General features: G+C 47.0%; 1 protein-coding gene across 1 annotated transcript in view; it reads right to left on the minus strand.

Moving 5' to 3' along the window:
- Positions 1 to 12,679, minus strand: part of WSCD2 (WSC domain sialate O sulfotransferase 2) — a 44,087-nt gene extending 31,408 nt beyond the window's left edge. The window contains exons 1-2 of the mRNA XM_007448245.1: positions 12,020 to 12,679; positions 1,699 to 1,813 (exon numbers count right to left, since the gene is read on the minus strand). Coding sequence (XP_007448307.1) covers positions 1,699 to 1,813; positions 12,020 to 12,398 — 494 coding nt within the window. The 5' untranslated portion in view covers positions 12,399 to 12,679. The remainder of the gene's footprint in view (positions 1 to 1,698; positions 1,814 to 12,019) is intronic.
- Between the last annotated feature and the right edge of the window lie 2,419 nt (positions 12,680 to 15,098).

The following is a 15,098-nucleotide window of genomic DNA, read 5'->3' on the forward strand; positions in this document are numbered from 1 at the left end:
TGGGTGTGAAAATCAGAGCAGTGGTACTCCAACCATAGTTCCAGGACCAACAGCATCCAGTGTCACCTGGGAACTTGTTAAAAATGCAGATTCTTGGGCCCTACCTCAAACCCACCAACTCAAAAGCTGCGGGTGGGGCCCGGCAATCTTGAGAGATTCCAGGTGATGCTGATGTGTGCGTCCTGGAGCTCACAGCCTAGATGGAGTGACAAGCGCTTAACCAGAAAATGCCGGCATAGCGAGATGAGGGTTGAGATGGAATAAGTCCCAGATTGTGGAAATGCAGAAGAGGCCCCCAACCTGCCTGGGGTGTTAGGAGAGACTTCTCAGAGGAGGTGACAGCCAAGATGGAGCTTCAGAAGATGAGTCAGATCAACTCGCGTAATTCACTCTGGTTCAGCGCATACTTGTGGCTGCCCACATGGGTTTCCAGATGGACGCAGAGATGAGTCAGCTGCAGCCCTGCCCCCAAGGGGCTCCCCAGCTAGTTGGGGAGGCAGAAGCAAGAACGGGTTTGGGCCACAGAATGCCAATAGCTTACACTTGCTCTCTTCCAGGCACTCAAATATTTGCTTTGCAAATATTAACTCTTCAACTCCCACAAGACCTCTCTGAGGGCATGGACTCTGAAATTCACTTCTGTCTCCCCACCATTCAATAAATAAATTAAAGAATCAATATCCTCAAGAGCTTGGAGTCTTTCCCAAGCTGGAGATGGTCCTGGGCTCAGGATTTCAATGGTGGACTGTTCTGGAAGCTGATTATAAAGGGGACAGTGTTTCCTAGTCAGGAACTGAGGGAAGAGTCCCTTGGCCACCCACTTGCCCACTTCCACTCCAGCCATGCAGCGGAGCTCCTTCAGAGCTTGTGATCAGGCTAGAGCCTGAAGATGAGCATGTTAGAGGCCTCTCACAAGCCATCACACGTCAGGGGACCCAGGGCACAGGGGAGAAGTTCAGCTCACTCCACAGTGCCTCTAGGGCAGCAGTGCTGGTTCCCAGGCCTGGACTGAGGGTGCCAACTCGCTAGTCCTCTGGGGCCTCATCCACTCTTGCAAAGTCAGCTCCCTCCCCCCAGTGCATGTTCTAATCAAGAACATCATTTTATTCTTAGATTGGAAAACACTGTCTGGACAGGTGAGTGTTTCTCCCTGGTAGAGAAACAAATAGTTTCTTGGCTGGTAAACCATTAAATAGCCCTGATCCCGGGCTCCCACCTCACCCTTCCCACGGGCATCACACAAGCCTCATGCTCACAGACTCACACTTGCCTTCATGTAAACACCCACTTGTGCTTTCCCCACAATTCGGGACCCTTGCAAACATATCCACAGGGACTCCTGCACTCACAGCTACTGTTATTTAAAGACAGTTAGGTATTGGCATTAAGCTTACAAACATATGACCCTGCATACTGTACACTGCAAACTCACTCCTAGGCAGAGTCTCACAAATTCCCATAGACCAACTCCCTGCTCAGTTGCATGCATGTATGCATATGCACGCACACGCACACACACACGCACACACACACACACACACACACACACACACACACACAATCACCCTTGCATCACCCTTTCCTTGTAGCGACATGTTCATCCTCCATCATGCCCTCCCATGGAAAAAGAAAGACCACCACAGGTAGGAATCTGAGAAGGAAGGGGTCTGAATGCCTGGGACACTGGTGGGGCCCTACCGTTCTGCACAGTTGTCCTGGCAACGGAAGACAGTCATCTTTTTGTAGTCGAAAAAGGACACGCCTCGAAGGGCCCGGCTCTGGGTGTCATCCAGGTAGCAGCCGATGTACTTAGCTTTGGGGAGATGAGAAAAGTCAGATTTGGCAGGGGGGACAAAGCTGAAAGGGTTTCAGGAGTAACCAGTGTGCCTTTGGCTATGTGGCCTTGTTGACCTTTTGGTACCAATTCCTTCCTCTGAGCAGTAAAGTAGAAACAAGAGAGACTGAAACTCATGTGCATTGGCAGAACATGATCTATAAGGGCAGTGGTGTCCCATGGGTAAGGCTGTGGGCCCTGGAGGTCAACAGAGAGGAGGGAGGGCCCTTTCCAAGGCCAGGGTTAAGGTCATGCCCCTGGGCTCTACTGGTGACAACTGGGCACCCAGTAACCCAAGCCAACATCATTCCTTAAGCACCAAGCAGATGAGACCTGTATTAGGACAGCTCTGAAGAGCTTGCTAAGTTGACAGCCTGTTGTCATTTCTGCAAGATGGCTTAAGGTGTTATTTTCCCTTGGAAGGAACACTGGCCTGGGATATCTCAAGATCTAGGTTGTCGTATCACTTTGGTTACATTCTAGTGCTGACCTAGTGCATTTAGGCCAGTTACCTCCCTGAGGCCTAGTTTTCTTCATTGTGGGGATGAAAATATCAGCCCAATGAGGTTAAAATGGACTTATTTGTATAAACATCTCTACCACAGTGTCTTGAATATAACAGGCACAAAGTTAAGGTGAGTGGAATAAAAAACCAGCCATTCACAGTGCTGTATAAGTACTTTACAGTTTTCCCACCTTGTGGGCCAAGGTGAATGCTTTCATCCAAAAGGAAAATTTTAAATAATGTAAAACAACTATACAAGTACAAACCATTCACTTCATTTTCTTAAAGTAGTACACGTGTTCCTGTACTTCCTGGTAAATAGTACACAAAGATGGTACTTTACAGTTTATAAAGTCTTTTCCCATAGGTTCTTATAATCATTATTATTAATTTGGACATGCACTTTGCTAACTGCTTTACACATATTGTCTCAGTGAATCCTTAGAATGACCCTATGAGGTAAGAATTAATATTCCCACTCAATGTAGAAGAGGAAACTGAGGCCCAGAGAGGCTAAGTCACCTGCCCAAGGAAACACAGCTTATTACCTGTGGAGTTAGGTTTGGACCCAAGCAATCTGGCTGCAGAGCCCATGTGCTGAACTACTGCTTGTTTCTCTTTGAATCCGAGGATCTTTGCAATGACCCAGGTGCAATGACCCTTGACATGCTTAAACTGTTTTCTTAGATGATTGAACAGAGGCCCAGAAAGGTGAAGTGAGCTGTCTGAGACCTGAAACTAACTGATGGTAGAACAAAGATTTAAATCTAGATCTATGGGACCCCAAACCAGTGCTCTTTCCACCCTTGCACTTGGAAATAACTGAAGGTTAGACCGAGGACCCAGCCAGCCCTTAGAATTAAACAGCCCTCATAGGGAACGACTGAGGGAAATATGACATGCCACTTGATCTCGTTTATGGGTGGGCTGCTGTCTATTTAAACTGTGGGCTTCTTGTCCCCCTCACTCATGGTGGAGAGCAGGGTCTAGCAGAGGATACAGGCTCATTATGGAGCAACTGTTTCCCTCAACACCACCCTGGTAAGTGCAGAATTTGTTAGCCTCGCTGGAGATGCGTCTCATCCCTGATCACCTTGAATTTCTTTCATAAGACAGAGATGATTTGGTCAACTAAGAACAGTCCATCTTTAAAAGAAACATTGCCTCCCTGGAGCGGGCACATCAGATGGTGACAGCTCTGGAAAAGCCTACATCTTGTCACTGTGCTTGTTAAACAATGTATGTCCCTCCTGTGTCACAGAAGGAACCATGGCCCTGGGGCATGGATGCTGTTTACATCTGGGCTGGGAGTGACAACTTCCATGGGCCATGGTCGTGAGAGCTTCACACCAACTTTAGCTCAATAGTTCACTAGAGGACAGAGTGTCCAAGGATGGGCAGGAGGAGAAAAAAAAAGGAGGAAGGAGAGGGAGGGAGAGGGGAAGGGGGGAAATGGTTGTTTTATTTTGTCAGCATGAGGTCAGTCATCAGATCAAAAATTGTGTGTGTGTGTGTGTGTGTGTGTGTGAGAGAGAGAGAGAGAGAGAGAGAGAGAGAGAGGAGAGACTATGTATTGAGTATCTACTATGTGCTATCTACTTTACTAAGTGCCATGCCTTATTTTAAAAAATTCAGTCCTCACACCCTTCTTATTAACCCATTTTATAGATGAAGAGGCTGATCCTAATGACTATTATATCTCTCTGTCTTAGATGCAAACCTTTCTTTTGGGATATGGCATATGTTCTGACTGGTAACCACTCATGTTACTCCGTGTTACTCATTTTTATGTAGATTTCGAAACTACGTAGTCTGCCTATGTTACTACAGCTTGGAAGTGTCTCACTTAAAATTTAAGCCCAGATCTGTCCTCCATCCATTTTACATTTGGTGGGGGGCTTCACTTCCATTTGGCCCACAGACTTCAGGATCACAAGGCGCCACACTGAGTTCTGATGGAGAGTAACACTCGTGACCCAGAAATGCCGGGCTTGGAGTTGGATGTACTATGACTATGGGTGGTCTCACCTTAGGGTGAGGGTAGGTGCATTTGGCCATATATGGGATAGTGGATTGTGTTAGATGAGATTTTTATAATCAAATTAATAGGAGTGTGAGTGTATGTACACACACACCCTCTGCGGGGTTAAGGGGTGGACTGTAATGGTACTGTTTGTACCTTCAAAGCACCTCCTCTTCCTATTTTTCTGTTAACAGATCTTAGCTGCCCTGACCATGAGGAGACACTGACCTCGAAAGAGCCAATCGTGCCGCACTTGCCACCAGCCAGTGATTGATGGCTACAGGGAAGGGCACATGACCCATTCTTTGGATTTTTATAGATTAAAGCTGGGAGAAAGAAATCTGTTTCCCTTGGGTTATGACACTGGCATTCTCTAAGCCCCGAGCTACTGACAACCACAATCCCTGGCATCAAAGTCAGTCTGTACAGGAGAAGAACCAAGCTAAGTCAGAGGTGAGCAGAGATGAGAGTTAGGAAGAGAAGGGCACAAATCACTCACTTGAAAATCTAGCCCCTTTGGTAGTTTGGAGACAAGGCACAGTACATTTACTTCTTTAGCTTAAGCTGATTCAAGATGGGTTTTTGTCCCTTGCCACCAAAGGTGCACTGACTAATATGCTGATTGTCAAGCTAAGTTGCTTGAGTCCACCCAGCTTGGAGAGTCTAGACTACACCATGTCTAGGCTGCTTTCTCCCATGTACCACATTCAGTCTCGGCTTGGGAGAAGGGCTTCTCCATCCTCCAAGAGGGGCCTTCCTGGAGGGATGATGGGAGAGGGAGAGTTGAGATTTGACCATAGGTCCAACTGCCCCTAAGCCCGGGCTTTTAAATGTTATACCACCCCTTCCCTAACCCTCCCACAGGCCAGGCACCAGGCTGAGATGTCCTACATAACAGGTGCTCAAAGTCTTGCTGGGTGAACAGATGACCTTCCATTTCTTCATCTGTCAACAGGAGGAAAAAAGAGATACATGGTACCTTCACTGATGCTCTGGAGAAGAATGGGCGTGTTACATACTGTGACCTGATGGACAGGCTGAGCTCTTTGGGTCAGGAAATGGATATTGAATCTGTTTCCTCCTTGTCCTGGGCAAGTGCTGGTGACTCTTTCCCCTGATGGACAGGCTGAGCTCTTTGGGTCAGGAAATGGATATTGAATCTGTTTCCTCCTTGTCCTGGGCAAGTGCTGGTGCCTCTTCCCCCACTGACCCTTCAGTGCAGGCTGTGGCCAACGCAACTGGTGACCCTGTCCCTGGAGTTCTATCACCCTGCTAGCAATGAGCTCGTCAGCAAGGGTACTGTCCAACCCACTTCCACCATTTTCCAAAGGCCCGCCTCAAGTTCTGCTGTGGTGGCAGAATCTCCCGGAGATGAGGGGGACATCGAGGATGTAACACAGGGACAAAAATCACAGGTCACTCGAGGGTGAATTAATGGCCAAGTTCACAAAACTCTCAGTTTATCTCTGCAGCCATCTAAATATTGCTGAAATGGCCAAGTCCTGTCCCAGCCTGCCTACTTATCTCAAGCACAGAAACCAGTGAGGGGTGAGCCCAGGAGAGCACAGGCATCTGGAAAGGAGCTCTCCTGACTGTGTTTCTTCCCCTTTCCTTTACTTTTTTTTTTCTTTTGCTTCAATCAATCTTCCTTTTCAAGAAACTTTGCTCTCTTCAATGAAAGTAATTTGTTAAAAAGATAGCTACACATATGCTAATTTGTATTCCTCTTATTTACTGTCTGTGAGTAGATTCACAGACAGGAGGCACTACAGTGTCCTACAAGAACAGTTTTGGAGTCCATAAGATCTGGGTTCTAATCCTGACACTGCAGTAGCCTTGTAGTATTACTCAGGCTCCTGCCTGAAAAGTGGGAATAGTTATGGCTTGGATTGTGCCCCTCATAAAAAAAAAAAAAAAAAAAAAAAAAGATAGGTTGAAGTTCTAAGCCCAGTACCTCAGAATGTGACCTTATTTGGAAATAAGGTCATTGGTGATGTAATTAGCTATGAGGTGATACTGGAGCAGGTGGGTCCCAATCCAATGTGAATGGTGTCCCTGTAAGAAAGTGGCTCTCTGAAGACCCAGAGACACAGGGAGAAGGCCATGTGAAAACAGAGGTAATGACTGGCGTTATACAGCTGCAAGGAATGCCAAGGGCACCTGCTGATGCCAGAAGCTGGGAGAAAGGCTTGGAACAGATTTCCTCTTACAGGCTTTGAGAGCCCATCTTGATTTTGGACTTCTGGCCTCCAGAACTTCAAGGTAATACATTTCTGTTGTTTCAAGACACCCAGTTCATGGTATTTTGCTATAGCAGCCCTCAGACTCTAATACAGGGGTAATTTTAAGATTGATTTTAAGATTGATCTCTTCATGGAGAAGAGAAACAGTATATTCCTGTTGGGGATTCTCTGCCATCTTGGAAAGTTGTCCTTCAAGAGGATCACTCCAGTGTTGCCTGGGTTTCCTTGCAGAGAGAATGGAATTTCCTGCTCATATCTAGGCTTCCCTGGGGTAGAAGCGATGCATCTTTCACTTTGGTCAAGGCCCATGGATCTTGCAGGCTCAGCTCAACTATCACCTCCCCCAGGAAGGCAGCCATGATACAGCCCCATGATTGAACGGGATCCCTCCTTTGGGAGCCCAGAGTCCCCTGGCTTACCCCACCTTAACACTTTTCTGAAACAATTTTCCAAGTATTGTCCATTACTTTTTCAAATTAGAAATAATTTAGGCCCATTGGGGAAGAATTTTTAATAAAATGAAAAAGTGCTATAGTAGGGGAAAGCAGGATATGATGCTATATATACACCATTCTGTTCTTTAGAAATACACACATAAAGGAAAAAGACAGGAAGGTAAAGGTGATACACCAACAGTGTTGACTGGGACTGTTGCTGGATGGTGGGACTCTGGGCTATTTTTATTTTCATCTCTTTTTTGCTATGTATTCTAATTTTTCTACTTTGATAATCAAGAAAAAAGTTATTTTTGAAAACATAATTTACCTTTTACTTGCCTGTCTTCCCCTAGGAGGGTGTGAATATTCCTCAGAGGAAAAAAAAAACTGCTTGAAACATTCTTGTGTCTCCACCTCCCAGCACAGGGCGGGGCATACAGACGTGCAGTAAATATGGAATGAATGAATGAATGAATGAATGATTGCAGTTGGGGATTCTATAGCTCAGTGGTTAAGAATAAGAGCTTTGGATTCAGACAGAATCGGGTTGGAGTCTGCTCCGCCTCTTAGCAGCTGTGTGACATGGGGGGCAAGTCATTTACTCTGAGCCTCTGTTTCTTAATGTATGAAAAGAGTTTAATACTTCCTACCTGATGTGAGGCTGAGTATGAGCACACAGTCTCCGACACAGAGCAGACCCTCCATAATCTGCAGAGATTGCATCTTCAGCTGGAGGAGATGGGGAGTGGGTGCCCTGCTGTCCCTTCCAAAAATGCTGACTAAATATCCCCGTGTCCTTCTTTACACCCAGCCCACCCGCTCTGTAATCTGGGGGAAACAGAAACAGCACAGACTTTGAAATCAAACTGGATTTGACTCCTGGCTCTGGTCCCAAAAACTGGGTCACCTAACGTAAGTCAAATCATCTCTGTTTTCTCCTACAGAATTACAATATTAATAATAAGAGCCAGCACATACTAACTGCTTACTGTGTGCCACACTCTGTGCTTATGTGTTGAGAAGTGAGACGATGTAGTGGTTAAGGTTCAGGTGTAAGATTCAAACCACCTGGGTTCAAATATTGGTTTACCCCCTCCTCCAGCTGGATAACCTTGGGCAGGTTACCTAGCCTCTCTGTGCCTTAGTTTCTTCCCTGTATGGGGGAGTTAATAACAGTGTCTACTTAATTGAGTTACTACGAAGATTACATGAAGTAATAGATGCAAAGGGTTTAAAACAGTGCCTGGCATTCAGAGAGCATGCTATTGATTTATCTTATATAATCATCACATCAGTCATCTGATGTTAAGTACTTTTTATCTCCCAAAGGAAACTGAGGCTCAGAGAGGTGAAGTGACCTGCCCAAAGGTGCACAGCCAGCAAGCTGCAGAACTGGGATTTGAACCCGCATTTGACTTCTCAGAGCACAGGATTTCACAAGCCTAGCAAGGTGACTGGCACATTGTAGGTGCCAGCTCCACCCAGGAAGTCAGACTTCCTGCCCAGCCCCAGCCCAGCCTGGGAGCAGCTCCACCCTCACCAACTGCGCTGTGATGGGCTCTGAATCCTTTACAACTTAAGTCTTGCATCACTGCATCAAGCAGAGCCCTTGCCAGCTTCAGAGAAAAGCCAAATGGGTGTAGCATCAGGCCAAAGAAGCGTCTCATTTTTATTAGCGTTAATCTAATATGTTGTATTTCCTTGCTGAACTCTGAATAAGTTAATCAAGGACAGTCTGAATTTGTGTTTTCTTACTAAGACCACCTGATTCTAAAGCTGCCTGATGAGAGCTCTGGGGTCCAGGCTTCTTTCTTATTTTCTCTTCCTTCTCTCTTTATATTTTATAAAATACATAAGATTTCCAGAGGCAGCGGGGATAGCCTGGTAGAGAAGGCTCACAAGCTTTGGAGTTAAATGGACCTTGTTTCAAACCTCAGTTCTTCCACTCACTACCTGTGTAACCTGGGGTAAGTGACCTCTCCCTGAGTTTTAAATTTTCCCATTTGTAAAATAGGATAATAGTCTCTAACTTTTTGAGTTGTTGTGATAATTACATAAGGCAATGAAGCACTTATAACACGGTCTAGCCAATAATGACCGTTCGATAGATGTTTAGCTATTACTTCTAACAGCAGAAACTATTAAGTGACCTATTATTATAAACCAGGAGGTGTAATATAAGCATTTTACATATATCATTCCATGCAAATAACACATGAAAAGCAAATGGGACAGTGACTGGCATGAAGCAGGTGCTCAAGAAATGGTAATAATTACTCGTAATAGTGGCAGTGGTATTTCATTCTCATAACAAATGGGGGGAATGTTGTTACTGTCGTTGGATAAATCAACTGTGCCAATAGGGAATCATATTCTACCAAAGGACCTCTATAAACACAGGCAATTACCATTCACATAAAGGCCATGACAGGGAGTAGAGAAGAGGAACATTTGATCGAGCCTGGAGGTGGAGTCAGGGACAATTTCCTGGAGGTGAGCTAAGCTGAGACCTGGAGGAAGAGTAGAGCTAAGCCTGTGGAGACACTCCAGGCAGAGGGCTGGTCATTCATTCATTTGTCCATCCAATCACTCATCCATTCAACCAGTAGGTACTGAGCGCCATCTTTGTTCCTGGTGCTGTCCCAGGTGCTGATAGAATGAGGTGACAGGACAGGCACTATCCCTGCTTTCTTGGAGCTGACGGTCTAGTAGTAGAGACAGACTATAAATAAACAAGAAAGCAAGTAAAAACAAGATACTTTCAGATAGTGGTAAGTACTGTGACAAAAAATAGAGCTGGGGAATCTGGTCCTGACCAGGCACAAAGTGGGGCTACTTTAGGACAGTCCAGGAAGACCTCTACAGGGTGGCCAGGTTTGACTGAGGTCCAGGAGGAAGGGAGCCATGCAAAGATATGGGGAAGGACATTCCAGATGGACAGGAATATCTATACAAAGATTCCGAGGTAGGATAAGACTTGGTGCGTTCAATGACCAGCAAGAAGGACAAGTGTCCCCCAGCAAGGGGAGGAGTGTGTGGTGAGGAGGGGTAGGAAATGTTATAACATGAGGCTGGATTGGTGGGCCATGGTGGGGACTCTGGAATTTATCCTAAGTATGATGGGAGCATATCCTAAGGTGCAGGCTTGTGGCAAACTCTGGGGTTTGCAAAGTAGCAGAAGGAGTTTGGTGTGGCTGGGGTGAGACGAAGCTTACTGATTGGAGAAGGTAGAGAGGGAAGCCACATCATGATTTCTCCATCAGTGTAGCACCTCACACCACAACTGTGCCTACAAGATGGGATCCCTTACCCAGGTAGATTCATAAGAATTTCCTGATCACCCCTAAGAATTTACTGTGTGCAGGCATTATGCTAAGTGTTTCCATAACCATGTCTCATTGAACTCTCAGGAGAAACCTGGCGGGGAGGGGGTCATTATTCCCATTTTACAGATGACAAGACTAAGGCATGAGAAGGTAAAGCCACTTGCCTGGACCGCACGGCTAGTTGGAGTGGACCTGGACTATGAATCCAAGTCCTCCAATCCATTCTGCCACCCCCCACAATCACCTTCACCTCCCTGTGAAGTTTTCGAAGAGGCAGAATTCTAGGAAATTCCTGAGGGTGAGACGGTACGGTCTTCTGGATGCTCCTGAGCCAGGTGCAGGGTGGGACTGAAGCAGGGAAATGTGCTCCCCAGGATGAGTCCCCTCCATTAGTCCTGCTTCCTTCCACAGTGGGAGAAGGGGTTTTTCATAGGTTGAATCACAGCAGAAGCATGACACGTGGCAGGGAACACAAGGGCTAGGGAGGTTTTCCTTCTGTCCTGATTGGTCGTAGATCCTCCCAAACCATCTGTCCCAGATTCTGGAAACATCCATTCGTGTTAATCTCATGAACTGCAGGGGTTGTGGGGTCCTCTCCAGAACGCGGGTTAGATGGGGAGACGTCGGCTGACTCTGGGAGGTAGTCATAGAGCCAGCATCCAGGCCAGATGGGTCTGATTTGAACTTACCACTTACCAGTTATGTGGCCCTGGAGAAGAGTCTTCACTTCTTCAAGCCTGTTTCCACATCTGTTAACTGGGCATAAGTTCATATTCCTTGTTTAAGTCCGTGGAGTGTAGTGAAAATCAAATGAGGTAATGCACTTACGAAAAAAAGCCCTTTTTTTTCTTTTTTTTGCGGTACGCGGGCCTCTCACTGTTGTGGCCTCTCCCGTTGCGGAGCACAGGCTCCGGATGCGCAGGCTCAGCGGCCATGGCTCACGGGCCCAGGCGCTCCGCGGCTTGTGGGATCTTCCCGGACCGGGGCACGAACCCATGTCCCCTGCATCGGCAGGCGGACTCTCAACCACTGCGCCACCAGGGAAGCCCAAGAAAAGCCCTTTTGGACTGTGACAGGCTAAGAAAATGCAAAGAAATATGCCCAGGGCGATGAGGTTCCCCAAGTGCCATCACCGAGGGATCCAGCAAAGTGAACTGAGAGGCAATGCAGTGGAGCAGAAGCTCTGTCACTAGCTAGCTATGTAAACTTGGGCTCTCAGTGCCTCAGTTTCCTCACCTTTAAAATGGGAATAATAGCACCTATCGCATAGAGTTGTGGTGATAATTCAATGCATGTCAAGTGCTTAGAAAAGTACTTGGCCCTTAGTAAGTGCTCAGTAGATGCTAGGTGTTTTGATTTTCAAGTGTATGTAACAAGGGCTAAAAAAAGCCTGCAGGGGAGGGTCAGACTTTGGACTCTGACAGATTCAGGGTTCAAATCTAAGCTTGGCCGTTTACAAGCTGTGTGACCTTGGGCAAGTTACTTAATGTCTCTGAGCTTCAATTTTCTCCTCTGTGAAACCTCTTGCATGTATGATGACTGGTTCCTATTAAACACTGAACACTGGCAGCTGTTATTACGTTATCATCATCATCATCCCCCTTCCCTCCTCCTCAGCCAACTTCCAAGCCCAGATGCTCACCCCTCTTACCTCGCTCTTCCTCCTTCTCCCGAATGACCCTCCCCTTGAGGGCCCGGCTCCAGGCTCCCCCGTAGTCCCCCAGCTTGGTTCTCTCATTCCCGTCCTTGCCCTTGAACCAGGGTCCATACCTGCGGGCGATGCTCGAGGTTTCACCTGTATCCCGGAAGGCTCTGCCCAGATTTAAGTCACCCAAAAAGGGCAGCTCAGCGCCCTCCGCTGGGGCCCCCGCAGCAGGATTGGCCTGGTTCTGGGAGACAGCAGGCTGACCCACAAAACCAGAGTGAAGGAAGACGAGGCTCCCAGCTGTCAGGTAGAGCACCAGGAAGGTAAAGAAACGTACAGGTTTCCTGCGGAAGTACCGCTGGAATTTGAACCAGAGCTTGGCCATAGCGGGATCATTCCGGACTGGATCGTTTCGGCTCCGCTGGGGGCTGGGGGGGTGTGATCCAGGGAGGGAATGGAGGCAGGGCTCTGCTTCTCAAGCTTCCCTTAGGGATGGAGCCCCTGGGGGTCTTCAGTCTTAATCCATCTGCGAAGGTGACTGCCAAGATCAGAGCGGGAGGGCAAGTTCAATGCCTGGCTGAAGCCAAGAGAATAGAGGACAGAGTTCACCAGCCCTCCCGGAGCCAAGGTGAGCTTCTTTGGGCCATGAAAGGGGTTCTGAGGCTCGGGACACGCAGGAGTTGGTCCCATTTTCCTACATCTTGTTCTTTGCCTCAGAGTTCCCAAAGAACTTTGAAAATAGCAATCAGAGGAGGATTTTGTGAGGCTTCACCAGCAGCTGGAGTTCGCTTCTTGCCCTTCCTCAGTTGCTCAGGCCTGTAGGGGCTGGACTATTTCACTGAGGGCCGTGTCTGGCCTCTTCCCCAGCTGGGGACCAAGCTCAGTGTGTCCACCTGGCAGAAACAGAAGCCAGCGGGCTTTCATCCGGTTAAGCATTCGGGCTCAGGGCTGTCACCTGCAAAACAGCACAGGTACAGGCATAAGAAATCTCCTCATAGAGGCCAGAACTCGAAGCGTTCTTGAACATTCTCAAGGGGGGATGCAGAGCCAGAGAGGGGAGGAAACCAGCGGCTCAAAGCACCCAGCAGTGCTGGGTAGAAGCGAATCCTACTGGGTCCTGTTTTGAGGGCAAAAGCTTTATCTTGGACAAGCACAGGCTCTTATGCCCCACACGTCTGCATATTTGTCAAATATACACTGATTCGTGGGTTACTTCAAGGCCAAAAAGTGCTTCCTAGGTCCTTGCTGAACTGTCTGCTGGACCTGGCTGGTACTGAACCAGATCAAATTCATTCATTTTTTTCCCCAACAAATGTTTAGCAAGCACCTACTGTGTAGCAGGCACTGTCCTAGGTGCTGGAAATAAAGCTGTAAACCAGAGAGACACAGTCCCATCCCTCACAGGGCTCACATTGTAATGGGAGAGATCAAATCCATAGCCCCCCTCTTCTATCCAAGGAAGAAAAGAAGGAAGGAAAGCAGAATTATTTAGCAACATACGCATTCACTCAGTATTTATTGAGTGTCTCTGGTACGCCCTGCTTTGTGCCAAGCCTTCTATGTGTATTAATGATTCTTCCCCATGTTCCTGTGGGAAGTAACTATTTCCCTTTTTACAGATGAGGAAACTGAGGACACACAGCTGGTGATGGTGGAGGTGGGATTTTGAACCCAGGATGGTCCAAACACAAAACCGCAGCTCTGAACCCCTGCCTTTTTGACACTCTTTCTCCAAGTGATGGTCTGGGCATCACTTGGGAATCCAGAGACAGCCCCTGAAGCAGCAGCCCATCTCCACTGCCTCCCAATGACCAGCAGAGGCTCATCCTTTGAGGGTCGCTCAGAGTGTGGTCTGAGGAGCATCTGATTCAGAAACACTTGGCAGCCTGGTTAAACGTGAAGTTTCCTGACCTCTCCAACCAGAATCTCTGGTTGAAGAGACACCTACAGGTGTAACCAGGTGCCCTCAGGTGATGGTAATGAGCACAAAGGTTTGAGAACCACGGCTTTATGAGTCAACATTCAGAATCATCAGCCAGGAGGAAAACAGAATCTAAATTAGAAAACAGAAGACTCCACTTGGCCTATGTTGTTTCATTTTACCACCAGCAGGGGGCCTCATGACAATCTTGGCCAGTGCAAAGAATTCAGCTGTCAGCCAAAGGGTGATTTGAATGGTAACAGCCCCTACCAATCCAGACAGCAGCATGGGAGTTTAACTGTGGTTCAAGGTAGAGTCCAGTGTCCCTCCATATGCCATCCTATTAATTCAGGAACTAAGTACTGAGCACCTACATGCACCAGCTACTGTTGCAGGCACTTGGAATAATTAAATGAACGAAACAGCCCCAAATCCATGCTCTCGCGTGGTCAAACTATCTGTTCATCCATCCATCCATCCCTCCATCCATCCATCCATCATCCTTTAATCTGTCCAGCAGTCCTCCTACCCATCTGTCAAGTCACAATCTATTCAGCCATCCATCATCCATTCTTTTAATCTATCCATCAATTCACCTACCCCTCCATCCATTCATCATTAATCTATTCATTAATCCATCCACCCATCCATCCGTCTATCCATTCGTCTGAACTGTAGCAGCCCACTCATCCATCCAACTCTCCACCCATCCATTCATCCACCCATTCTTCCATTCATTTAACAACATGTGTTGCTTGCCTACTGTATGTGTGCTTGGAATGCAGAAATAAATAATTCAGAGTTGCTGCTTTCAGAGAATTCAGAGTCTACTGAGGGAGCCAGCAATTTAAACAATCACTACACTAAATCACTATACTACACAGACAATGATAAATCCCATAGTAGATGTATATATGATATAGAGCAGCAATTAACATTAATAGCTAATGTTTACCAAGCACTTATTATGTGCCAGATACTGCTCTAAATGCTTACATACTCTGATTTAATCCTCATAACAATTCAATGAGGGAGATCTGTATCTACTTTACAGAGGCGAGGAATGAGGCTCAGAATTATTAAGCAACTTGTCCAGGGCCACACAGCTGTGAAGTTGCAGCTGGATTGTGAACCGAGGCCCATCTGATTTCACAGCTTGTATTC

Source organism: Lipotes vexillifer, unplaced genomic scaffold (genome assembly GCF_000442215.2).
Source record: "Lipotes vexillifer unplaced genomic scaffold, Lipotes_vexillifer_v1.1 scaffold236, whole genome shotgun sequence".
Lineage (NCBI taxonomy): Eukaryota > Metazoa > Chordata > Mammalia > Artiodactyla > Lipotidae > Lipotes > Lipotes vexillifer.